Consider the following 27,406-nt stretch of genomic DNA (forward strand, 5'->3'; position numbering starts at 1 on the left):
AGCCAGTTACACTGGTCTGTGGGTGCGAGGCCGGTTGAACGTACTGCCAAATTCTCTAAAAGGACGTTGGAGGCAGCTTATGGTCGAAAAATAAACATTCAATTCTCTGACAACCCCTCTGGTGAATTTCGTGCAGTCAGCATGCCAATTGCACGCTCCCCCAACTTGAGACATCTGTGGCATTGTGTTGTGATAAAACTGCACATTTTAGAGTAGCCTTGTATGGTCCCCAGCACAAGGTGCACTTGTGTAATGATCATGCTGTTTAATCAGCTTCTTGACAGCTTCCACACCTGTCAAGTGGATGGATTATCTTGGCAAAGGATAAATAAATCACTAACAGGGATGTAAATGAATGTGTGCACAACATTAGAGAGAAATAAGCTTTTTGTGCACATGGAACATTTCTGGTATCTCTTATTTCAGTCCATGAAACATGGGACCAACACTTTACATGTTGCGTTTATATTTTTGTTCAGTTTATATGGCTTGCGGGAATCATGCAATGATTTATAAATCATGAGAGTGCACATGCAAGCGACACTTTCGAAGGCTGCACAGGTGAGTTACAGTGCAGTAATGAGGGTGTGGCCAATGGCCATTTTGACAAGGTAAATCGGTTCATGACTACAAAGTCAGAAGACTCTAGAAAAGTTGGTACGGTAACTCCTGGATAAGAATTGAAAAGTGGATAGAGCAATGGTGTTTAAAAAGTTGTAGGGTTTCTCTGCATGCAGACTATTTTAACTCCACAACAAACAGCCTATCGGTTTTGTAAGGACATTCAGAAAGTATTGAGACAGTATGAGTGACAGTAATGAAAAGAAGACTCCGGTCGCAGAAATAGGTACAGCAGAGGCAACGACGGAAGATCTTGGAAGCTCGTTTACCTCCAAAGGGTGGCTTTCGTCATTTATCGCTGACAAGCCTACTCCAGTTCTTCATAAACATGGTAATAGCGGTAATTCAATGGATGATGGGTTGTTCGTGGACCACGACTTTCCAATGGGAGATATGCTTCTTCAACCCGCCATGGAATGGAGACGCCCAAAGGTAGCGCAGTATAACATTGTTATAACATAAACAAATAACAAATAATTAATGAAAATACTTAATTTAAATGGAAATCTTTATCTCTTACAAAATAAGTGTGTATTAATAAAACCATCCGGCATACCATGTTATGTATAATTGCAATACACTGTGAGTGTGATATTTTTGCATTGACAACAGGGGTGGACGGATGTTTCTTCTGGACAGTTATTTTCAATGCATGACATATGCAAGTTTTTAGGGGTGTGTCATATACTTCTCTTTCAGGTCGTATAGACGTGCTAAGAATCATGCATGGACTGACAACCGCCATAAAAAATACACCCACAGATGCAGATTAGATTTGTGTGGGTAATTTCTGGTATAGGGTTTAGCTTTTGTAACCCAAATGTCAATGAAGTGGTGAGAAACTCGGACATTGGGGCAGTGTTCTTCCAGCCTGGCCCTGATCCACAGGGTGTGCATCAAGCTCCAGATTACTGAATCATAGGTGGGTGCTATTAATTATCAGATGGATCAGAAAACCAGCAGGCTCCAGACCTCATAGGGTAAGAAAGAGTTGAATAGCCCTACTATTGGACAATGCTTTATGAGTACAGGCCCTGGATTGAAGACTACTGCATTAGGGCAGGACTAGATCATAGTGATTTTAGCCTCAGAAGGCATAGCCAATTGTCAAGCTATCATGAGAGCCAAGTCTGTTCGGCTGGTTTTTGTCATAAAGACACAAAGGTCTCCTTACCTACCTCATACATGTTGTATTTGCTTTGTTACTCTCCATTGAAGATGGAGTCTTAGGTCAACAATGCCTGTCACTGTGTATCTTTGCACTTTTTTCAGTTTATTTATCTATGGTAGGCCTAGTAGTGTTCAGTCAATCATAAATAAAAACAAACTGTAAAAAGCAACAGCTGGGTTAAAGTCTCTTCACTACTTTAGATCATGTAAACAGAGTATGTCCCTGGTATGTGCCTATCCACTTCATCTTACCCAGTAAAGGGTAAACTCAGCTAAAAGTTTAAGAGGCATGTTGTGTCTTGCTTTCTCTCCCCTCTCCCAGGATATCTGCCCTTCAGCACAGTTCATAGTGGATGGAGCAACACGTATGGACGTGTGTCAGGGAGTTCTGAGTAAGTAGAACAAATGCCGTATGTATGTTGCCCGAAGCAGTGGCTATCCACCTGCCTCCTTAAGGCGTTGTTCAATATGCATCGCAGAAGTTCAGCTTTGCAGCGTGATTGCCTTTAAATGTCAATGTTCCCGCTTTAGTGGAGGCTGCGTTCACCGTAAACACAGCATATGTCTGCTCAATCAGAAATTACCTTCAAATGTCTATTGTGGAATCTGTAATGCTTCAGCTTTATACACTGCTCAAAAAAATATAGGGAACACTTAAACAACACAATGTAACTCCAAGTCAATCACACTTCTGTGAAATCAAACTGTCCACTTAGGAAGCAACACTGATTGACAATACATTTCACATGCTGTTGTGCAAATGGAATAGACAAAAGGTGGAAATTATAGGCAATTAGCAAGACACCCCCAATAAAGGAGTGGTTCTGCAGGTGGTGACCACAGACCACTTCTCAGTTCCTATGCTTCCTTGCTGATGTTTTGGTCACTTTTGAATGCTGGCGGTGCTCTCACTCTAGTGGTAGCATGAGACGGAGTCTACAACCCACACAAGTGGCTCAGGTAGTGCAGCTCATCCAGGATGGCACATCAATGCGAGCTGTGGCATGAAGGTTTGCTGTGTCTGTCAGCGTAGTGTCCAGAGCATGGAGGCACTACCAGGAGACAGGCCAGTACATCAGGAGACGTGGAGGAGGCCGTAGGAGGGCAACAACCCAGCAGCAGGACCGCTACCTCCGCCTTTGTGCAAGGAGGAGCACTGCCAGAGCCCTGCAAAATGACCTCCAGCAGGCCACAAATGTGCATGTGTCAGCATATGGTCTCACAAGCGGTCTGAGGATCTCATCTCGGTACCTAATGGCAGTCAGGCTACCTCTGGCGAGCACATGGAGGGCTGTGCGGCCCCACAAAGAAATGCCACCCCACACCATGACTGACCCACCGCCAAACCGGTCATGCTGGAGGATGTTGCAGGCAGCAGAACGTTCTCCACGGCGTCTCCAGACTCTGTCACGTCTGTCACATGTGCTCATGTGCTCAGTGTGAACCTGCTTTCATCTGTGAAGAGCACAGGGCGCCAGTGGCGAATTTGCCAATCTTGGTGTTCTCTGGCAAATGCCAAACGTCCTGCACGGTGTTGGGCTGTAAGCACAACCCCCACCTGTGGATGTCGGGCCCTCATACCACCCTCATGGAGTCTGTTTCTGACCGTTTGAGCAGACACATGCACATTTGTGGCCTGCTGGAGGTCATTTTGCAGGGCTCTGGCAGTGCTCCTCCTTGCACAAAGGCGGAGGTAGCGGTCCTGCTGCTGGGTTGTTGCCCTCCTACGGCCTCCTCCACGTCTCCTGATGTACTGGCCTGTCTCCTGGTAGCGCCTCCATGCTCTGGACACTACGCTGACAGACACAGCAAACCTTCTTGCCACAGCTCGCATTGATGTGCCATCCTGGATGAGCTGCACTACCTGAGCCACTTGTGTGGGTTGTAGACTGTCTCATGCTACCACTAGTGGGAAAGCACCGCCAGCATTCAAAAGTGACCAAAACATCAGCCAGGAAGCATAGGAACTGAGAAGTGGTCTGTGGTCACCACCTGCAGAACCACTCCTTTATTGGGGGTGTCTTGCTAATTGCCTATAATTTCCACCTTTTGTCTATTCCATTTGCACAACAGCATGTGAAATGTATTGTCAATCAGTGTTGCTTCCTAAGTGGACAGTTTGATTTCACAGAAGTGTGATTGACTTGGAGTTACATTGTGTTGTTTAAGTGTTCCATTTATTTTTTTGAGCAGTGCAGATTGAATAGATCCCTTAGTCTTGTTTCCAACCATGGCTGGGGTACGGTTGATCTATCTGTTTCCTTATTACCCAAAGTGTTCTCCCATTGATGGCAATGTTGTGTCTTTGGCATCATTAAAGTGAAGACTGTTATTTTATCAAATCAATTCTCAGTAATTATTATTATTACGCGATTAAACGAATCATGTAAATGTAATTAACTAGGAAGTCGGGGCACCAAGGAAAATCTTCAGATTACAAAGTTATAATTTTCCTAATATAAGTCTTCAGACATGTTAATATCTGATCAATTAGTCTTCTAATTAATGAATTATTCATTACCTCACGTTAGTCTCATTCCAAACGTTGTAAATTGTTGGTTATCTGCACAAACCCAGCCTTTACTATGAATCATCCATACATCAATTATCTTAATCATTTATTTACTAACTAACTAAATAATAACGGAAATGGAGAAACAAACAACACAGTAGATATGGTTACAAGGAAATGATAGGGGAGGTTCCCTAGTGGGCTAAGCCGATATGACGGCTTGGTGGACAAAGGGAAGTGGGTGTGGACTAAGAAGGGCGGGAAAGACAAAAATGAGTCACTACACAGTTGATAATTATATTAATTTAAATGCTAATCCTTAGCACATGAACGCTCCCTCATTTTGGAATAATTGCAATCAATATATATTTACGCTCAGTGTGTCGTTGTGATCTCTGTTGGAATCGTCCGTCTTTCTGTTGGAAAGTTCATCCAAGAGTCTCTCTTCTTTCGTGGTTAGAATGGATACTGCATAGTACCATTCAAAAATGTTCTTATAGAATAGATGTTTCGGCGGTTGTCGGTCTTCGCATGTCAGGTTGACATAATTTCTAGCTGCAGACTAGTAATTAGTATCTAAGATTTGCTCTTATTCTGTCGGGATCGATAGTCTCAGTTGAACCATTTCCACCCGTGTAGCCAATGCTCCACGTGGTGTGGTTAGGAATTCAACAACCATTACAACATTAGCTTAGACTGAGGTTTTTGTGGTCTCTACTCAACCTTAGACCCCCCCAGCTAACCGAGGTACGCATGGTCTGAAGAGGATTTCTTCAGGTGGTGGTTTTATTCGTAACAGTAGAAAAGGGCTGTCCCATGAGCCAGATCATGTCTGTGCTCATGGGGGCGGGCCAATGACTTAGTTAAACTTTAAAGGGAATACAATTCTCTCACATTAACGGTTTAACATAGCATTATATAATTTCATAAATAGTTTCATCTTTACTCATTCATTTTATACAATAATTAGACACAACCCTCATAACGGAGGCACCTGTGTAAACAGAGTTATGACAATGTAGCTGTATTGTCTTTCATGAGGTCACAAACATGAAACAAAACGGACCGGGTCATAGCTGGCTTCTCCACCGACCGTTTACACATTCTCCAAAACATGGATATTGTTCAGTTCTCAAGTTCTGTGATGTAGAAGAAGTTCTACTGTGAAACTCTCTCTCTCTATACTGCATGGCCAGGAGGAGAGAGTCTCCTCCAGGAATTTATGACCTGAGGTAACAGAACCTGGGTGTAGGAAAGGAGAGCGAGGGGGATGCCACGCTCTATACCCAGAAAGGGCCACGTCACGACAGCAAAGTTCTACCCAAGAGCACAGAATGGCTTTGACATCATTAATGAATTGTGTGTCTGACCTACTGTACAGTAAACGACAGGTGGTCATCATCAAACTACTAAACATGCTCTCCCTTGACTTACCCAGTGATGTAAATGTGATATAATATACCTTTACCTGTCCCTCTGTCCTCCCCTGCTCTCTGTTGATTAGATGACTGCTGGTTCCTGTCTGCGGTGGCATCCCTCTCCCTGCATCGCCCGCTGTTGGAGCGGGTGGTGCCCAATGGGCAGAGCTTCCAGGAGGGTTACAACGGCAGCTTTTACTTCCAGGTCAGCCTCAGGACATTAAACACACCTAACTAGGCTGTACAGTATTTGTCAAGGGTTGTTGAATTTGCACTCATGTTTATAGGAGATATGGGTGAATGACTATTTAGTGGGAGTTTGTTGATGCCTATCCCTGAGATTAAAATGAAAACCTGTCTGTCTATAGTTCTGGCAGTATGGCGAGTGGGAGAAGGTGAAGGTCGATGACCTGCTGCCTACGCAAAAGGGCAAGCTGATCTACCTGTGCTCCTCAGAGAAAAGAGAGTTCTGGAGTGCTCTGTTGGAGAAGGCCTACGCCAAGTCAGTGTTTGTCTGTCTCTGCGATCTTTGGTGTTCTATGCATGCTGTTTATTTTTCTGCCATCCTGACACACACACACACACACACACACACACACACACACACACACACACACTGTATTTGTGGATGCAAGGATTTGATATTTTAACTCATTGTTTGTCAAGAACTGCATGTCTACGTCATTCTATCTTGTCAGTGTAATTACCTCCTGCATGTGGCTTTAGTTGCGTAAGGCCAAAGTGGATAACACCAGGATGTACCAGTGTGTCCACTACACTAGAATGCTGCTCTGACCTCCAATCTTACCTGTTGTGATTGACCCTCTCTGTCAGGCTGAAAGGGGGATATCGGGCCCTGAACATGGGCTTCCCCCACGAGGCCATGGTGGACATGACAGGGGGCATAACGGAGGTGCTGACTGTGGCTTCTCTGCCCAAGGACCTGGCAGCCTTCCTCAAGCCCATTCTGGCCAAGGGAGCACTCATCAACTGTGCCAACTGCCAGGTGTGTGTGTGTGTGTGTGTGTACCGTTACAGGGGACGTAGTGATGAAACGTAGGTGCCGAGCTCCATCTTTCTGATGGAATAACCTTTCTACGTGTATTAGGATTCAAACCCACTCCTATAATTGTATCAGTGAGCAGAACACAGTAATATAACCTTCTGTTCTACTTTGCCTACACATTAACATATGTTGTGCGTGGGCTGATTTTCCCACAGGGCCCCCTTGAGCAGAGGAATGAGTTTGGAATCCTGTTCAGACATGCCTACTCTGTAACCGGGCTTGAAAATGTAAGACTACCTGCCTCTGTTGTCAAATTCATTCTCAGATTCATGACTGCACACCAAGGCCAAAAGTGTCCAAATGCCACCAGCCACAACCTGCACACATTCAGTGGAGTTGGGTTTCCTGTGTTTGGTAGTCAAATAGGTTTTCAGTTTGGCTGACTCTGTCTCTCTCACTCCTCCACTCCCTCAGGTGAAGACAAAGTATGAGACTGTGGAGCTGGTCCGTGTTCACAACCCCTGGGGAAAGATGGAGTGGGAGGGACCCTGGAGTGACATGAATGGGTTAGCTCGCTATTAACCCATTAATCATACCATTACGTGTGTGTGTGGGGGGCAGGTTCCTCACAGTGTGTTTGTCTGTCCACAGGCCTGAGTGGAGTCATGTCCGTGAGGAGGAGCAGAAGCGTCTGGACAGGGTTCAGAAGGAGGACGGGGAGTTCTGGTAAGTGGACCTCTCTTCATAGACTCTCCCTTTGTATCTATACTTCACATGTTCTCATATATTAATAACATCTCTCTCTCCTCGCTCAGGATGGCAGTGTCAGACTTCCGTCAGAACTTTGAGTCGATGGAGGTGTGTCACCTGAGTGAGGAGACCCTGAGCGAGCCGGGCGCCACACAGAGGCCATGGAACTGCACGATGCATCATGGGAGCTGGGTACCACACATCTCCGCCGGGGGCTCTCCCAAAGGGGGTAGGAAAAGTCACAATGCTACTGACACACACACCACAACTATGAAATAAAAATGAATTCAGTCATACATAATCAGAGAAGGAATAGATTGATATCCATGTGTGTGCCTTATTGTACATACATATTTAGTATTGTACATCATCTGTGTGTGTCTGTCCAGGCTGGTTCTGGCAGAACCCTCAGTTCCACTTGACCCTGCTGGAGGAGGACGAGGACCCCAGTGACCCTGAGCTGACATGTTCCTTCCTAGTGGCCCTCATGCAGAAGCACCAGAGACTCAGAGGAGTGCACCTGGGCATCGGCCTGGATATCTACAAGGTACACCAGCACATGCATACACACGCAACAGGAAATACAACCAGAGTAGATTTAAATGAGCCACACTAAATATGAGAGAGAAAAGAAGGGAGGAAGAAGTCAGGGAATATTTGAGTGTGGCAGAATTTCTCAGTGTGGAAATGTGTGTGTATGTACCCTACCGTATCCACCCCTCTTCCCAGGCTGGCTCAGAGTGCTCTTACCTGTCCTCTTTGGACCTGAGCTTGCGCCGCCCACTCATCAGCACCCAGGGTTACGCCCAGCGAACGGAGGTGGTGATTCGTGGTCGCCTGGCGCCCGGCCATTATGTCATCATCCCCTCCACCGCGGATACTAATCAGCAGGGAGAGTTCATCCTGCGGGTGTTGACAGAAAAGGGCAACAATGCAACGTAAGTGGACCAGTCCATGACTGGATGTTGGAGGCAGAGATACCTATGATAATTGTTAGTTTCACGGCTCTCAGTCAAGAAAAGGCTCTCTAAATTACACTGAGTTTACAAAATTTTAAGAACACCTGCTCTTTCCATGACAGACTGACCAGGTGAAAGCTATGATCCCTTATTGATATCACCTGTTAAATCCACAGTCGGTGTGGAGGTACTGTTTCCTTGAGACAATTTAGTCATGGATTGAGTATGTGTGTCATTCAGTGGGTGAATGAGCAAGACTAAAGATTTTAAGTGCCTTTCAACGGGGTATGGTGGTAGGTGCCAGGCGCTCCGGTTTGAGTGTGTCAAGAACTGCGTCACTGCTGGGTTTTTCACGCTCAACAGTTTTCCCAAGTAGATATCAAGAATGGTCTACCACCCAAAGGACATCCAGCCAACTTGACCTTGGGAAGCATTGGAGTCAACATGGGCCCGCATCCCTGTGGAACACTTTGGATACCTTGTAGAGTACATACCCCAACGAATTGAGGCAGTTCTGAGGACCAAAGGGGATGTGACTCAATATTAGGAAAGTGTTCCTAATGCTTCGTACACTCGGTGTGCATGTTGGTTATCCACCAATTAAAAGGTCTGTTTTTCAAGTTAAACCGTATGATTCTGTATTTTCTTTGTGTTTGCAGGCCAGCTGAGAAGCCCGGCACTGAAGTAAACTCCCCCACACAGGTAGAAGTCACTGCAATGAAGTCCAAAGTATCCACAATCCAACACCCCCTGTTTCCATTAGTATGAGTTTTCGTGATATGACTAAATGGATCATCCTGTGTGTTCCACTGTAGATCTCCCTCTTGCAGCCCTCCTTTCCACACCTGTCGGCTCTGCCCTCTCCTGAAGCCACACGACAGCTCTTTAAAAAGCACCGCAACAAGGTGAGAACACATGTAGTAGGTTCCATGTAAACTGTTCCATTCTAGCCTAAGATGTGCAATATTTACTTTCAAAACTTTTTTTTTCTAACCTCCCAACAGAAAGGAGAGTGTCCACCTTTGGAGCTTCTCAACCTGCTTACCGAGGCCATAAAAGGCGGAGGTAAGGGTTTGGCTCCAAAAATGTACCACTATCATCCCTCAAAAATGGGAGCTAAGACACACCTTTGATTACCATGTACACACTTCCCCTTTACACCAGCTTGTTATAATGGCATCTGTCAACCAGTAGCCATTGCTTTGCCAACATGCATCTGGAAAATTCTGGAAAACTGTACGAATCTCTACTGATTTAGTAGTCTTCCATAAGCCATAAACACTGTGGTAACATTCAGGAAGTAGTGATGTCACTGCAGGAGGAAGTCTTAACTGTTCCTAACTGACGGTTTGTCTGTGTGGCTTCCTGCTATCTTCCTGGGCTGTGGCCTGCAGTGCTGGCGGGGAGCGAGAAGAAGCTGGTCCTGGAGCACTGCAAGAGCTTTGTGGTCCTCGTGGATGTATCCTTTCTCTTGGAGAAAAAAATACATGTACAAATACATGAACCTGTCTGCATCGAGTCTCAACATGGCTTTATGGTCAGTAGTTTATATAGATCAATAAACATGTTAATATAGGTTAAATATATACCAGATTCTGGTGTAGCGGTCTAAGCTCACATATACCCTCTGGTTATAGGGGTTCGAGCCTCGGCTAGGCCGACTTTTGAAGATCATAGCTCCCCCCAAAAAAGGGCTATGTAATGTGGAACGTTACACACTTGCCATGTATGTACAGTGGGGCAAAAAAGTATTTAGTCAGCCACCAATTGTGCAAGTTCTCCCACTTAAAAAGATGAGAGAGGCCTGTAATTTTCATCATAGGTACACTTCAACTATGACAGACGAAATGAGAAAAAAAAATCCAGAAAATCACATTGTAGGATTTTTAATGAATTTATTTGCAAATTATGGTGGAAAAGAAGTATTTGGTCAATAACAAAAGTTTCTCAATACTTTGTTATATACTCTTTGTTGGCAATGACAGAGGTCAAACGTTTTCTGTAAGTCACACACTGTTGCTGGTATTTTGGCCCATTCCTCCATGCAGATCTCCTCTAGAGCAGTGATGTTTTGGGGCTGTTGCTGGGCAACACGGACTTTCAACTCCCTCCAAAGATTTTCTATGGGGTTGAGATCTGGAGACTGGCTAGGCCACCTTGAAATGCTTCTTACGAAGCCACTCCTTCGTTGCCCGGGCGGTGTGTTTGGGATCATTGTCATGCTGAAAGACCCAGCCACGTTTCATCTTCAATGCCCTTGCTGATGGAAGGAGGTTTTCACTCAAAATCTCACGATACATGGCCCCATTCATTCTTTCCTTTGCACGGATCAGTCGTCCTGGTCCCTTTGCAGAAAAACAGCCCCAAAGCATGATGTTTCCACCCCCATGCTTCACAGTAGGTATGGTGTTCTTTGGATGCAACTTGGCATTCTTTGTCCTCCAAACACGACGAGTTGAGTTTTTACCAAAAAGTTATATTTTGGTTTCATCTGACCATATGACATTCTCCCAATCTTCTTCTGGATCATCCAAATGCTCTCTAGAAGCTTCAGACAGGCCTGGACATGTACTGGCTTAAGCAGGGGGACACGTCTGGCACTGCAGGATTTGAGTCCCTGGCGGCGTAGTGTGTTACTGATGGTAGGCTTTGTTACTTTGGTCCCAGCTCTCTGCAGGTAATTCACTAAGTCCCCCCGTGTAGTTCTGGGATTTTTGTTCACCGTTCTTGTGATCATTTTGACCCCACGGGGTGAGATCTTGTGTGGAGCCCCAGATCGAGGGAGATTATCAGTGGTCTTGTATGTCTTCCATTTCCTAATAATTGCTCCCACAGTTGATTTCTTCAAACCAAGCTGCTTACCTATTGCAGATTCAGTCTTCCCAGCCTGGTGCAGGTCTACAATTTTGTTTCTGGTGTCCTTTGACAGCTCTTTGGTCTTGGCCATAGTGGAGTTTGGAGTGTGACTGTTTGAGGTTGTGGACAGGTGTCTTTTATACTGATAACAAGTTCAAACAGGTGCCATTTAATACATGTAGCGAGTGGAGGACAGAGGAGCCTCTTAAAGAAGAAGTTACAGGTCTGTGAGAGCCAGAAATCTTGCTTGTTTGTAGGTGACCAAATACTTATTTTCCACCATAATTTGCAAATAAATTCATTAAAAATCCTACAATGTGATTTTCTGGAATTTATTTTCTCATTTTGTCTGTCATAGTTGAAGTGTACCTATGATGAAAATTACAGGCCTCTCTCATCTTTTTAAGTGGGAGAACTTGCACAATTTGTGGCTGACTAAATACTTTTTTGCCCCACTGTACATAGATATACAAAGGTAGGGTAACTTGTCCACCATGACCTCACTTGGTCTGCTGATCTAGCAAGACCTTAATTGTGCCATGCATTTTTGATGGACCGTTTCCTTGACTGCAGTGTCAACCCAGAGTCGGGGGTTAGCTCAGCTGGACTGGCAGGGGTTCCAGGCACTGTGGGACAAGATCAGGAAATGGACGGTAAGGTCTAAACCACATGAAGCCATCTGTCAGTGGAAGGTTTACAGTTTCAATCATTCTGTTCTTTCAATATGATAAGATTGGGCGGTAGTTTGATTGGCTAAAGCATGCTTTGTGTTTTTGAAGTCTAATTATGATTGGCTAAAGGAAATATAATAGTGATCTGTGACTTCTCTGATTCAATCATGTGACTGAGCTAATTCAATAATCATACAACCCCTTCCGATGCATGCGAAGTGATTTGAGTTATATTTGTCTGAAAATATTATTCCGTCATGCTGGTCTTGATCTTCCACAGGATATATTCTTGACGTTTGATAAGAACAAATCCCAGTTGCTGGAGTACCCTGAAGTCTCACCTGCCTTGAAAGCTGCGGGTAGGACACACTTATGATATAGTGACAAGCTTCCATTGGTGCCTTTTTAGGGGGCGCCAAAACGCCACTCTTCATGTTCAGTCCCTATTGGTCCACATGAACATTATACCAACAGAATTTACACTGCTGCAACAGCAGGTTATGTGGTTGAACATGAGTTGATGTGTTCGTCTGGTCTGGTCTAGGCATGGGGGTGGATGACTTCGTCCTGCAGCTGATCGGCCTGCGCTACACGGAGCCAGACATGACAATCAGTTACCCCGGTTTCCTTTACCTGCTGATGAAACTGGACAGCATGATCCGTAAGGGAGGGCATTGGGTGTTGTGCAACAAGGACTGAAAATAGGAATTTAGGAAGACTGATTTTTAAATGATTGAGGAGGAATACAAGAAAGATTGAAATGTGTTACTTTTGGGGTGCACTTAGAATAAACTAATAACCATACAAGAGAAATGTTGTGTATTTGTATGTAGGATATTTGGTCTAATTCATCATGTTTGCTCCATTCACAGATAAATTTCAAGCCTATGACATTGTGGGAATGGGGACTATATCAGTTAGCTACAGACAGGTAAGAGCATACAGGACAGATGATCCAAACCTACTCTTTTTCTCACAGCCTAGTAAACATGCAGAATACGGCAGACTTAACATGAATGAAAAGGCCGCTTTTGCCTGTGATCACATATGCATAATGGCTTGGATAGCCATTTTAATTAAATATTGATTTATTGTCTCACCCTTTTTTAAATTTGTAGTGGCTCCACATGACGATGTACAACTGACCCGCTCTCACTGGATTTCATCCCCTCCGCCGGCTCAACTGGTTTTTGTTGCAGCATTGTTTTAAATGAAAAGTTAGATCTATTTTGCAATCAAGACTTTCAATTATTTGTGCTGAACATCAGATTTTAGCAACTAAGTGCATGCTGTAATTCTGTTTCACTTTCTGTTGACTTCTTTTCAGCAGGGAATGTTTTGAAAAATGTATGTTCTGCTGAGAGACTTTGGTGTGTGTGTAAATATCCGCTTCAAATGCGGGATGGTCTTGTTTTCTGAATAGTGAAAAAAAAGCACATGCCAGAATCAGGGGTACTATGGCAAACATTCAAGCAATTTCCTGTTGTGCCATTATTACACGAGTGTTAAATAACTTCAACTGATTTCAGAAGCTAAAAATGTAGCTTGAAGTACAGCTGCTAATTTTGTACTCAACACACACACCAGACTTATTAAACAATTGAAAATAACTGGAATTAGGATCAGTGAACATTGACATCAAAGGAGAACAGGTATAGATGTACACCTTTGAATTAATTGTCCTTTCCCCATGTATTAGCTTCACCTGCAACAGGCTTTTTGAAAAAGGAGATGCCAAATCTAGGTCTGTCATTACAATTAAATATAATTCATTAGAAAATGGATAGGACGGTTTGATGTGTAATCATTTAACCTTGACATTGTACACACCACAATGTTTCCTTATAGTAATGGGGATGGAGTCCAATGCCCATGGGATTTCTGTATATCAGAAAACGATTAGGAATGTGGCACAATGTGGCAGTCATGAAAACATTAGAGGGCTAGGGGGGCCTGCGATGATTCATATAGTATATCAGGCCTCGTTGATGATAATTGGCATGGACACACAGTTGGAGCGTGACCTACTTCATGTAGTGTCTGGTCATGTCAGCCAGATCCAGCGTATCAAATTTGAATGGTAAATATAAGCCACTTTACACACTACAAGCTTTCAAACAAAATGATAGGCCTAAGGGAATCTCATACGGTTTTGGTTTCGATGCACCTGCATGTAGGACTATTGATTTGGGCACCAGTGAGGTGGCATAGGCTCTCCATAAGGGGACAACAAAAATCTGAGGAGGGTAACAACACCAATGGGCTCACTGGCTAAATGATTCATGGTGTAGCATGTCCTCATTAATATTCCATACAATGGGTGCTCTTGTTATAGGCTCCATCTGATGCGTGTCTTGCAAGAAGAAGCATTGTAGAATGTTGTAGATAGAAATGCCACGAATAAAGCTCACGCGATTCCATATTTTACATGTAAGAGAGGCATGTTTGTTCAACATAGCGTATTTCTATCTGAACGTTCCAAAAGGTTGCATCCTGAAAGCGTCCCTCTGCAGAGTCATATATTTAGACGAATATAAGGCTCTGTCCCTGTGTATAGTGTGTAGCTTGTGTTTAAAGTAACTCCAGATTTCTATGAGTGAAATAGTTTCCTTTCAATAGTTTTTTTATGAAGTATGTTAAAAAGCAGCTTTTCTGTGTTGGAATGGAGTGGGCGTACCCCAAAAGAATTAGATACAAGTTTGAGGTGGGGTTTTTGAATGTTTTTTCTCCAATTTATGCTTTGGCCACATACGAGTTTTAGATGAGTCAACATTATTTGGATATGAGTTAACATAACTTTTGAAAGTTACATTTTCACTGGACAGTTACTTTAATATTCTATGGATATTATAGAAGTAGTAGTTATCAGAACTATTCTAGTATAGCGCTCAAAATGTTACAGTTCGTAAATCTGTCTATACTGGCTACAAATCCATTTGTGCATTTTTTTTCTCAACATTGTATCGTTTCAAGGGGCCAGGATAAATTGCATCTAAATTTTGATACAATGTTTCAATAATATATTTAGCAACATGCAATGATTTAGGTTACTTTACAAAGACATTAGGCTACATATCAGGCATAATACTTTTTAGAACATTACTTTTAGTAGGCTATAGTCTACTACTAAATTATGTGCTCTCAGCCTTTTGGGAGGAAGGATTTCAACAGCTCATGAATAATAAGCAGATGACTGAATAGTCATGAGCTATTTGGGCCTGGCAACCTACTCTAGTTTTGTAGGAGCGGCTATTTGCTTTCGACCACACCATTCTCTCCTCGGGTGGAGATTAAGCATTCTTTTAGCCAGTATTGGCAGTGTATAGACCGGATATTCCTGACCGAACGTTGAAAGCAAAGAGTTTCCGCAACTGGGTCACATTCCCTATTATTTCTCGTTCGAGAGTCTTAGATATACCTGTAGGTTATTAGCTATCTGACTATGGTAGATTATCACGCTTCTAATAATCAAGCATCGTCTGGAGGACCAGCCGTTTACATGGACCCAAGAGAACAAGAAAATGATTGGGACCGGGACCTGCTGCTGGACCCGGCCTGGGAAAAACAGCAAAGAAAGGTAAAATGGAAGGGAGAGGTCGGGGACTGAATTTGGGCCCCGATTGCCTAGCCGCTGCATCTATAAAACAACACGATTTTATACCGACTCAATGTAACGAACTTTCCCGTGTCCATATGGTATATGTCAAACAAGAAATTGGCTATTAAACTCTTTACACATGCGTCATTTCGACCTGTATTTTCCCAATCGACGGAGGACAGCGATTTTTTTTTTTTTTTATTGTAATGAAACATTGTACTCCATCTAGTTCTGTGTTTATGTTAGCCTGGTTTATTTTTCAGACGCTATTTCTGCCATTTTTCAAGATGGCCATAGGCATAATTTCGATGCGAGTCAAAAATAGTATAAGAAATGGTGTCCTAAAAGTGTTAAAATATGTTCTGGGTCGAAGCAGAGAAAAGACTGCTGTGTTCTCTTGTTTTTTGTAATCTACTTTCTGTCGCAATTGAAAATAAAATATTTCCAGATAAAATTTTAAAAGGTTTTTAGACTCGTCTTAATCCTTTAATGCTCGCGCGCTTGTAACTATGATCAAACCTTGGAAATGTGGATTGAAGATAATTTGAAGCAACGTTGCTTAACAGTCTGGAACGATTGAGGGTCTATCGTGCTACACCTCGTTGTGAAAATGATTTGCATTCTTTTTAGTGGAGTGACGTCACTAGTGGAGTATTATATTACAGCCCATCATTACTCAGCGTTTTAACTCTCAGCATTATTCATTCAACTAATTGATTTAGCCTAACCATGCGTTCAGCTTTTCCCTCTCTGAATGTCGATCCTCTAAATAGTTTTGCCTATAAAGGAAGGGAGACCAAAGTTTCCTCACAGGAAGAAAAATAATCAATGATGAACAAATGACTGATGGCCTACAAACGCAGGCAATAGGGGCTTCTTTCCTGAAATAACACCGGTTACTGAAGGATGTATAGCTTTTATAGATCATTGGGGAGGCGTGACATTCATAGACAGGACATTTATTTCAGAAAAGTCGGCGGGGGAACCATGGGCAAATTCCTGTGGCGTTTTCACCGCTGCTGTGCCAGTTATTGCATAAAGTTAGTACATGCCTCCCACCAATGATTCTGTACTTATTGTAGCCTATGTATTTAGGCCTACTGTATGTATGTGGAAGTCAGACTCCAAGTGGACATCCAACATGCCACTGTGTTAGTCTACCTAAAGGCTTTTTTTTCCAACCAAAGTTTCATCCTGCTCAGTCAAGTCCAGTTTAATACACTTCAGAGAGCTCCATTTCAGCTTGAGAAACATGCAAATAAGTCCAACCTAATGCCAAAAATCAGCCGCATGCCAAGACATATTGTAATACCCCAAAATGATGTTGGAGTCCATTCTTTCTGTTGTAATTTCAATACTAGCAGGGCAATGTTGGAATCGGTGTCCATGCAAATGTATCGGGATGTCAGTTAGCCAACCTACTTCAAAGCAAAGGACATTCAGCCACCAAATATGTGCAAAGGGTAAAAGCCACCCCAAACTCAACCACTGTCAGTCTGATGTGATGGCCAAACTTTTTCGTACACTGTTTGGATATGGCCTCGTCTCACATTCAGTTTAACATATGTTTAAGATCAGTGGGAATTTTTACTGCTCCTCATTTCCCTATATACACTGCACTATCAAAGTACCTGTCTGTTTGCATTACCGTGATTGTTGACGGTCTGTTACAACTCAGCCCCAACAAGAGAAATGCTCTTTCTCTCCTGACCAGACTCACCCATGCCACAGTGCCCTGACTTGCATAGATTACCACACAGCCAAGGTGGGCAGTGTTCTAAGTTTCTTCCATTCTCTCCCATTTCCCCAAGCTATTCATTTGACTGGCAGACTCAGTCAGTTCAGGCCTGCCTGCTTTGGTTTCTCACAAGTGGCCATGGCGTTTTTAAGCAATTGGGGCACAAAGCATTGGACTAGTAGGAGTGACTGATTTGATATCCATGTTAAAAGAAACCGGTTGTTTCTCCTTTGTCGAGTGTGTGTTTGTGTGACTGGAGCTGATGAAGGGATAAGCAGGAAACACTCAATTGTGGGTGTGGATATTCCTATCTCCGCCCCTAGAGAAACTACACCTGAACTTCTATTCTTTTATCTGCATGAGGGCCTTATAGTTGACCACTTTTTTTGCAGTTATAGACTCAGGCCCCTGGGTGTTAAGTTTCAAGTGGTCCCTCCCTGATCTCATGTCAGTGTTTGACCTGTCATCAGCCTGGGAGCAATACTGCTGACCCTGATCTGAAATCAGCTGAATGTAAAATGACCAGGCGGCGAGGGGACAGAGCAGAATAGAATGTAACCCCGCTCCCTCTTTTCTCTCTTTCTCCCACAGCAAGAGCATGCAGGGGGAAACATTCCATTTGTGGCCCATTATAGCTCGGGGGTCCTGTTTAAAAAAAAAAAAATGTCCCCCCTGAATGAAAATGTTTTTTTTTGCAGGATTGCAGATGTGGACAATGTGGCGTGCTGGGAAAGCCCTCCAGGGCAGGCAGGCTAGTAGGGAAGATGTGTGGCCACATATTGAGGGCTTGGCAAGGGGCGTTGTCCTACCATCTTTGGGTGCTCCTGTTTTTGAAGTGGTTGGGGGGGGGGGGGGCAGCTGCTATGTGTTTTTCTGTGTCAGCCATTTTTTCTGGTCTGTTTTTCCTTCCCCTTCCTGTTTATTGGACTACATTTTAGGGGAGTGAAGGGTCCATAATGCCTCCACATGGTAGAGGCCATAGATGGGGGTCTTTGAAATTGAGGAGCAACACACACACTATAATGGTGTGGCTCATGTTATTGACTTGTACATCTTGTATAACCTCCTTATCAGTAGTACTAAAACGCAGTTTCTGTTGGGAGATTGTCTTCTGAGCTGGTGCCAACATGCCACTGTTTGGCTATAGATATCAACCCCCAAATCTCATGTAGGATTGTTTAAAGCCAGGAGTCAAATATGTGCAGCTCTCCTACTTGAGTCTGTGGTTTCTGTCTGTACATGTGAGACCGTGTTTGTATACATCAACTTGAAGCACTGCTTGTTTGTGTGTAGGTATGTCTGTGCTTATTGGACCAGGCCCTGTGCTTTTGGGGGCTTGTAGGCAATTGGGAGAAAGGAATGTGTGTTTGGGTGTGGTCTGTGAAGAAGGGGAGGGGCCGTTATTATGGGGAGTGGGAGGGGGCTTTAGAAGTTATTTCTTCCACATAGCAGAGTAATGACTGGGGTTTCGCCATGGGTTGGTGGTAAACACTGTTCTGTTTTAAATAAACAAAGTTCCCTCTCCTGTTGCATGTTCTGGCAATTTAGCCAGTCAACACTAGTAGATTGGTTTGTGCAAAGTAATTGCATGAGCATTTTTTTTTTGTCCCTTCAGTCAGCAAAGGTGTAATGTGTGTCTGGCATATGTCTGTTCTGATAAAAGCCTCATCAAGTTGTCGGTGCATGTAGTATTTTTGGCAGTGGTGGACCAGTCGTTATTTAGTCTGTACTCATGAGAAAGCCAAGCTTAGTGACGCAGGGGAGCCAGACCACAGTGCTGCTCAGCAAGGCTTTTAGCAGGCCTAGAGCACAAGACTATCTGCTGCTATTAAAAGCACCACAACTGCAATCCACTGTCTAATCATGGCCTTGTGTCTGAGACTAATTCAATTGTAATGTAAATAGATACCGATCTAGGCATTTTATTTGTATGTATTCTAATGCAGAAGTGGGCTAAGTTAGCTTGCAGGCTATATAACCCATACATACTATGACAGGGCCAGGCAACCCTGTTCCTGGAGTGCCACAGGCACCACACCTGACAAACTGAGCTAATTGGTCAGTTCAGTGATTGCCTAAATACATCACACCTGGTCTTCCTGGTCTTCCAGTGTCTGTGCCACTCCAGGACCTGGGTTGTCTACCCCTGCACTATGAGATGCTTTTAACCTGAACTACAGGAAACTATCTTGCTTTAGTGAGAAATGGCAGTCGCCAACAGTGGCTTTTAGTCACCGGTGCATTTGTCTAACTAACTCTACCACAACACTCATTGTGTCCTCAGCTTGACTATAGTCATAGTCAAACACTTAAGTGAAGTACCTGAAATACCATCCTCTAGCGCAGCCTGCCAGGTTTGACTAGATATCATTTGTATCTCTCTCAATTGACCCATGTTACTGGTCTTGCCAAGTGGCACCACCACTGCAGCAGTAGATGTCCCCAATCTGTGCTGGAAGTTAACCCTGGCCTGAACGCTACACAACATCTGTCCCATAAATCCACTGAAACCCCTTCAGGAAAGACTGGCTGGATAAAAGGCTGGTTCTGAGATTTCATATCATATCCAGTCTGTGTCATGCCACAGGGAGACTCTATTACTGGGAGCAGATGTGCAGAGAGACTACTTTGTACTTTACATTAAGATGTTGCTTCAGAGAAACATGCTGTGTATTTGTATGAGTCAACTGTTACAGAAAGCTGAAGGCTTTCATCTCTGCTATTGGAAAGGCTCCTACAGTTTAACCTTGACATTTCGGGTAGTAGAATGCCTACTACAGCTACACAGTCCACCTGAATTCACAATGAACCAGAGACCAGTTACTTTTAAAGGTGATCTTTGATTGGGTCATCACTCCTGGGGCATGCTATCAATGGACAGCTCTATACAAAGTACCACATCAGTGATATAGTTCAAGCAGTTACAGTCCACTGCTATACCATTTGGTAAAGATCTGCCTTGGGCCACGCCCTTTTAAAGTTGACTCGCAATTGAAAAGTTTCTACCACTGACTCCATCCTCCCACTGACTTGTCATTGAGTTTTTAATGTATCTAGTGTTTGTTTAACCGTAGGACTTGGTGTCTGAGCTGCATCAAGCTCTGGTAACAGGCTGGCCCCTGACATGTTCCCACCCTTATCCCAGCTGGAGGAGAGGCAGCTGGATCAGGGGGCTTAATAAGAACATGGCTCTGGTGGAAGGGCTAAGAAGGATCAGGAAGGCATGGCCAGAGACACACCGTATCGGTAAGCCTTTTGGTCAGTGGCTGTCCATAGCTGTGGAGAACACTGCTCAAGGGTAACCTTGAGCTGAAGGACACAGTCCCAACGAGCTACTTTTCAGATCTGTTTGGATAGAAGTGATGCGAGGGTTGGCTTATAAACTTCAGGTTTGATTGGTTTAACCGTCGCTCAGCAGGGTTTGTGTCGAGACCGTGTGGTCTGGATGGATGTGGTTTGATCTGATGAACCTGCTGGTGGCGCTCCTAGCAGGTGTGTGTGTGTGTGTGTGTGTGTGTTAACAACCAAACAAAACAGCCTTGAGTGAACAGGCTTAGCTGCCAGTCAACGGTACACATAAACACATACTGTTATCGCTGTATGGTTAGTGGTAGGCCTCCTACCCAGTAGCCATAAGGGGGAGGTCATAGAGAGAAGCAGCTCTTTGAAGCGTTTTCTCTGAGGCCCTCATTTCTATTGTGGCTTCTCGTTTTATTATTAAAGACTGATAAGTGGGGCACAGTGTGAGAGAGGGTCTCGAAACTTAGCATGTTGGGATTTGTTAATGGGATGTTGCTAATTGCCCCCAGCCCTTGGAAAAGTGCAGAAACCCACCAACACACAGTGTTTGTCTGACTCTGAACCCCTGGCAAGTGCAATTTTCAATATTACAGTGCGACCCAGCAGCCACTAGGCCAACCCAGAGTCATGTCGCCGTCTGTCAGTTTGAGGTTTCACCCTGCACCCAGTCAGAGAGGACACAGAGAACCAGCCACTGTAACACTTTCTCTCTCCTTGGCCCATTGTTTGCATATAATGTCTGCAGCGCCACTGAAAGACTGTTAAGTGTACAGGGCCCAGACAAAAGACTGTTTGTAAGAGGATTAGAGCGTGGCCCACGGAAATACACAGGCTTATTTTTAGGATTTAGGCTATATATTTTTATTTTTTGTCCAGCAGCCGGTTGGATTTCGACTTCTTCACCAAGCCAGTGCAGTTTAACATTTTGGCCATGTGGTCGGGTCCTCATGTGGGAGGCGCTCTTTCTAGTCAGGCATTTACAGAGGCGGACTGGCAGTCAGGGAGGGAGAGAAATGCCTTGCTTTTTTTCTGAGTGTGTTGCAACACAAAGGCAGCTCTTCAGAGAATGTTGCTAGCACACAGACAACCGTATAAAGACCAGAAACACACAGATACGCCAGGCAGTTCATCTACTAGACTCATAAAGGTTGTCCTCTAACTTGAACGTTGAATCAACGCAAAACAAAGGGTATTCATGCTACTTTGGGCACAGGCATCACCAACTCTGTAGTAGGAAGTGCCAAGACAACTGGCTCATCTCGTGCTGTAGATGCTCCCATTTAAACTCACCCAGTCCAATGGGCTTGTTTGTCCTAGTTCAGCCCATTATGTGACTCCTACTAGAGTCCATCTCAAGGGAGTATCAGGAAAGGGGAAGGAAGGCTGTGGTTTTTCTGTTGCTTCCTTATTCAACTCCAGTTGTAGAAGTAGCCCTCAGATTCAGATCACTCTGTCTTTCAGTTCCACATGGTAGGAGAGATTTGGAGTCCAAAGCACAGTGTGAGGCAGAACAGAGTGGGAGCTAATAGAGAGTGATGATTGTTGTTCACCAGAGGAGGAGAATTGCCCTTCAGGTGTCCCCGCCCCTTAACCAGGCCTCTTAGTGGCTAACCTGCAGGGTGAGAGATGAGGAAAGAACTTTGGGTGATTTTTGTCTATCTCTGTCTGTAGTGTGACCTGCCTTTCCCCGTGTGTCACCGGCCAGCTGACAGAGGGACCCTATCACAGCAGACCCAGGGTGTGCATCAAACTCAGCAAAAAAAAGAAACGTCCTCTCACGGTCAACTGCGCTTTATTTTCAGCAAACTTGTGTAAATATTTGTATGAACATAAGATTCAACAACAGAGACATACACGTCTGTGGAACTTGTTCAGTTTGACTAACATAAATATAATAATGTGTCCATGAACAAAGGGGGGGTCAAAATCAAAGTAACAGTCAGTATCTGGTGTGGCCACCAGCTGCATTAAGTACTGCAATGCATCTCCTCCTCATGGACTGCACCAGATTTGTCAGTTCTTGCTGCGAGATGTTACCCCACTCCTCCACCAATGCACCTGCAAGTTCCCGGACATTTCTGGGGGGAATGGCCCAAGCCCTCACCCTCCGATACAAAAGGTCCCAGACATGCTCAATGGGATTGAGATCCGGGGTCTTCGCTGGCCATGGCAAAACACTGACATTCCTGTCTTGCAGAAAATCAAGCACAGAACGAGCAGTATGGCTGGTGGCATTGTCATGCTGGAGGGTCATGTCAGGATGAGCCTGCAGGAGGGTACCGCATGAGGGAGGAAGTCTTCCCTGTAACGCACAGCGTTGAGATTGAGCTTGTTGTCATTGCAGGCAGTCTGATGATGCTGTGACACACCGCCCCAGACTATGATGGACACTCCACCTCCAAATCGATCCCGCTCCAGAGTACAGGCCTCGGTGTAACGCTCATTCCTTCGACGATAAACGCCAATCCGACCATCTCCCCTGGTGAGACAAAACTCCTCAGTGAAGAGCACTTTTTGCCAGTCCTGTCTGGTCCAGCGACGGTGGGTTTGTGCCCATCGGTGACGTTGTTACCGGTGATGTCTGGTGAGGACCTGCCTTACAACAGGCCTACAAGCCCTCAGTCCAGCCTCTGTCCGAAATAGGCTGAGAGTCTGAGCACTGATGGAGGGATTGTGCGTTCCTGCTGTAACTCGGGCAGTTGTTGCCGTCCTGTACCTGTCCTGCAGGTGTGATGTTCAGATGTACCGATCCTGTGCAGGTGTTGTTACACGTGGTCTGCCACTGCGACGACGATCAGCTGTCCGTTCTGTCTCCCTGTAGTGCTGTCTTAGGCTTCTCACAGTACGGACATTGTAATTTATTGCCCTGGCCACATCTGCAGTCCTCATGCCTCTTGCAGCATGCCTAAGGCATGAGCAGGGACCCTGGGCATCTTTGGTGTTTTTCGGAGTCAGTAGAAAGGCCTCTTTAGTGTCCTAAGTTTTCATAACAGTGACTTTAATTGCCTACCGTCTGTAAGCTGTTAGTGTCTTAACGACCGTTCCACAGGTGCATGTTCATTAATTGTTTATGGTTCATTGAACAAGCATGGGAAACAGTGTTTTAAACCCTTTACAATGAAGATCTGTGAAGTTATTTGGGATTTTTACGAATTATCTTTGAAAGACAGGGTCCTGAAAAAGGGACGTTTCTTTTTTTTTGTTGAGTTTAGATATGTTTCCCCCCAGTGAATCCTTCCTCTCCTATACTCACCGGGGAATCACCCAACTGCCTGCATCTGTTCTCCTTCCCCAGAGCCGTGCAGGCCAGGGAAGTGCACCAGACAATCTCTCTGACAAATCGAATCAAAGCCCCCAAAGGCATTCTTAAACGAGAGCGATTTTAACAAAGAGCGCTCTGTACAGGGGCCCTCCACTGCAGCAGTGTACTGGAAAGCCTAACGACCTGCAGCAGCGTAGCCCCAGACAGACAGATGTGTGAATGAACGCCTCAGTGTGCAAGCGTTCACACCAACGATGACAAGAACAGTGTGTTGTTCTGTGGTCGCAGTGTAATACGTTGGAAACTTGTCATAGATTTCATGCTTTGCTTGTGTGCCATGCAGTACCACTCTTAATTGTTGTTGGTATGATCTTGTTCAGTCTCTCTCTGAGCTGTACACATCTAAGTCTTTGGCATTGCTCTACTACCATGCTCTTTATGGACTAGGCCAGTGTAATTCATTTCCAGCATGTAAGGATGTGAACATATCAGTATCCGATGCTAATATAGGACTGGTCCAAGCAGCAGGGGGGGGGGGGGGGGGGGCTCTAGTGCATTACGAAAGTCATTAACAGGGGATTACACTCAACGGCCTTGTGATATCCCCCACCTGCATCTATGGTGGTACCCCCCCCCCCTGGCTTAGCACCCCAGGCCTACTGACTCTGGGACTCAATGTGAGACGGGCTCATTGAATCAAATACTCTTAGACCGGGTGGAGGGGCGGGGTTTAAGTGTGTACTAGAGGTCAAACGATTATGATTTTTCAACACCGATACCGATTTATTGGAGTACCAAAAAAAGCCGATAACGATTAATTGGACGAATTTTTTTTTTTATAAATAAAAATATTTTTTTATATATTTGTAAAAATGACAATTACAACAATACTGAATGAACACTTTTAACTTAATACATAAATACAAATCATCTCTAATTTTATCTCTAATAAATAATGAAACATTTTCAATTTGGTTTAAATAATGCAAAACAGTGTTGGCAAAGAAAGTAAAAGTGCAATATGTGCCATGTAAAAAAGCTAACGTTTAAGTTCCTTGCTCAGACATGAGAACATATGAAAGCTGGTGGTTCCTTTTAACATGAGTCATCAATATTCCCAGTTAAGAAGTTTTAGGTTGTATTTATTATAGGACTATTTCTCTCTATACCATTTGTATTTCATATACCTTTTGACTATTGGATGTTCTAATAGGTACTTTAGTATTGCCAGCCTAATCTTGGGAGTTGATAGGCTTGAAGTCATAAACAGCGCTGTGCTTCAAGCATTGCGAAGAGCTGCTGGCAAATGCCGGAAAGTGCTGTTTGAATGAATGCTTGCTAGCCTGCTGCTGCCTACCATCGCTCAGTCAGACTGCTCTATCAAATCTTACACTTTATTATATTATAATTAACACACAAATACGAGCCTTAGGTCATCAATATGGTCAAATCCGGAAACTAGAGAAAAAAACTGCGATTATTTTAGTGAAATATGGAACCGTTCCGTATTTTATCGAACGGGTGGCAACCTTAAGTCTAAATATTGCTGTTACATTGCACAACCTTCAATGTTGATACCTAGGTGTGTGGTTAGACTGTAAACTCTCCTTCCAGACTCACATTAAGCATCTCCAATCCAAAATTAAATCTAGACTCGGCTCCCTATTTCGCAACAAAGCATCCTTCACTCATGCTGCCAAACATGCCCTCGTAAAACTAACTATCCTACCGATCCTTGACTTCGGTGATGTCATTTGCAAAATAGCCTCCAACACTCTACTCAGACTGCATCCAATTTGCTATCACAGTGCCATCCGTTTTGTCACCAAAGCTCTATAATCTACCCGCCACTGCGACCTGAATGCTCTCGTTGGCTGGCCCTCGCTTCATATTCGTCGCCAAACCCACTGGCTCCAGGTCATCTAAGTCTCTGCTAGGTAAAGCCCCGCCTTACCTCAGCACTCTGGTCACCATAGCAACAACCTCCAGCACGCGCTCCAGAAGGTATATTTCACTGGACATCCCCAAAGCCATCTCCTCCTTTGGTCGCCTTCCAGTTCTCTGCTGCCAATGACTGGAACGAATTGCAAAAATCACTGAAGCTGGAGACCCATATCTCCCTCACTAACTTTAAGCACCAGCTATCAGAACAGCTCACAGATCACTGCACCTGTACATAGCCCATCTGTAAATAGCCCATCCAACTACTCCATCCCCATACTGTTATTTATTTTTTTGCTCCTTTGTACCCCAGTATCTCTACTTGCACATTCATCTTCTGCACATCTGTCACTCCAGTGTTTAATTGCTAAATTGTAATTATTTCGCCACTATTTATTGCCTTACCTCCCTTATCTTGCCTCATTTGCACACATTGTACATATACTTTTTTTTCTATTGTGTTATTGACTTTAGGTTTGTTAATTCCACGTGTAACTCTTTGTGTCGCACTGCTTTGCTTTATCTTGGCCAGGTCGCAGTTGTAAATGAGAACTTGTTCTTAACTACCCTACCTGGTTAAATAAAGGTTAAATCTTTTTCTAAATAATTGTTAAATTCTGGCTAATTAATTACGGTCTTTGTTAGGAAGAAATGGTCTTCACACAGTTTGCAACGAGCCAGGCGGCCCAACCTATTGCATATACCCTGACTCTGCTTGCACTGAATGCAAGAGAAGTGACACAATATCCCTAGTTAAGAAATTCATGTTAGCAGGCAATATTAACTAAATATGCATGTTTAAAAAATATATACTTGTGTATTGATTTTAAGAAAGGCATTGATGTTTATGGTTAGGTACATTGGTGCAACAACAGTGCTTTTGTTTGCGAATGCTCTTGTTAAATCATCACCCGTTTGACGAAGTAGGCTGTGATGATAAATTAACAGGCACCTCATTGATTATTTGCAACGCAGGACAAGCTAGTTAAAGTAGTAATATCATCAACCATGTGTAGTTAACTAGTGATTGTTAAGATTGATTGTTTTTTATAAGATAAGTTTAATGCTAGCTAGAAACTTACCTTGGCTCTTTGCTGTACTCACGTAACAGGTGGTCAGCCTGCAATGCAGTCTCCTCGTGGAGTGCAATGTAATCGGTTGTAATCAGCATCCAAAAATACCGATTATGAAAACTTGAAATCAGCCCTAATTAATTGGCCTTGCTGATTTTTAATCGGCCGACCTCTAATGTGTACATATGTTTGACATGATGCAGCAGTGGAGAACCCCGGGGAGGGGTGGTAGATGGGGAGGCTGGTGAAGTGGGTCGCAGTCAGTCACTATCCTATGTCAGTGATGTGGGCTGTGGCCGAGCCAGAGATCCTGTGCCGGGTGGGTTCTGAAGGGGCTCGGTCTGCCCCCCCCCCTCCCCCCCCCCCCCCCCTGCATGGCCCTAGAGGGGCTGAGCTCCATGGCTGCCTCCCACTCTCACCACATCACCTGTCCCACCCCCTGATTGTCTGGTGAGGTGTTCTCCCCCTCCTAGTATTCATAATGTTTGGGATCAGTGTTTCTGTTTAGAAAAGGTTGCTTGGATGTTTACA

The 27,406-nt window shown here is 44.2% G+C and overlaps 2 protein-coding genes across 7 annotated transcripts in view; both read left to right on the forward strand.

Annotated features, from left to right (window-relative positions):
- The first annotated feature begins 571 nt into the window (after window positions 1-571).
- Window positions 572-13,747, forward strand: zgc:85932 (uncharacterized protein LOC405875 homolog). The gene is made up of 20 exons (XM_055896135.1): window positions 572-1,053; window positions 2,114-2,183; window positions 5,808-5,926; window positions 6,090-6,223; window positions 6,556-6,727; window positions 6,943-7,014; window positions 7,202-7,293; window positions 7,379-7,453; window positions 7,543-7,706; window positions 7,867-8,024; window positions 8,207-8,415; window positions 9,096-9,138; window positions 9,252-9,341; window positions 9,441-9,501; window positions 9,831-9,895; window positions 11,877-11,945; window positions 12,244-12,322; window positions 12,508-12,624; window positions 12,836-12,894; window positions 13,082-13,747. Exons 1-20 carry the CDS (start codon window positions 805-807, stop codon window positions 13,106-13,108), a joined length of 2,124 nt encoding a protein of 707 aa, XP_055752110.1. The 5' UTR covers window positions 572-804; the 3' UTR covers window positions 13,109-13,747.
- A 1,417-nt stretch (window positions 13,748-15,164) lies between these two features.
- LOC129832225 (alpha-actinin-4) overlaps window positions 15,165-27,406 on the forward strand; it is a 43,403-nt gene continuing 31,161 nt past the window's right edge. For 4 of the 6 annotated variants that reach the window (XM_055896125.1, XM_055896121.1, XM_055896124.1 and 1 more), the window contains exon 1: window positions 15,166-15,540. In XM_055896125.1, coding sequence (XP_055752100.1) covers window positions 15,406-15,540 — 135 coding nt within the window. In that variant the 5' untranslated portion in view covers window positions 15,166-15,405. Of the gene's footprint in view, window positions 15,541-27,406 lie in introns of all 6 variants that reach the window. The other 2 variants (XM_055896122.1, XM_055896127.1) reach the window with 1 other exon arrangement.

Source organism: Salvelinus fontinalis, chromosome 33 (assembly GCF_029448725.1).
Source record: "Salvelinus fontinalis isolate EN_2023a chromosome 33, ASM2944872v1, whole genome shotgun sequence".
Lineage (NCBI taxonomy): Eukaryota > Metazoa > Chordata > Actinopteri > Salmoniformes > Salmonidae > Salvelinus > Salvelinus fontinalis.

Coding starts and splice junctions, on each gene's coding strand:
- zgc:85932 (XM_055896135.1), top strand. CDS start 805: ATGAGTGACAGTAATGAAAAGAAGACTCCGGTCGCAGAAATAGGTACA. Junction 7,294..7,378: donor CCCTGGAGTGACATGAATGG/GTTAGCTCGCTA, acceptor GTCTGTCCACAG/GCCTGAGTGGAGTCATGTCC. Junction 9,139..9,251: donor AAGTAAACTCCCCCACACAG/GTAGAAGTCACT, acceptor GTTCCACTGTAG/ATCTCCCTCTTGCAGCCCTC.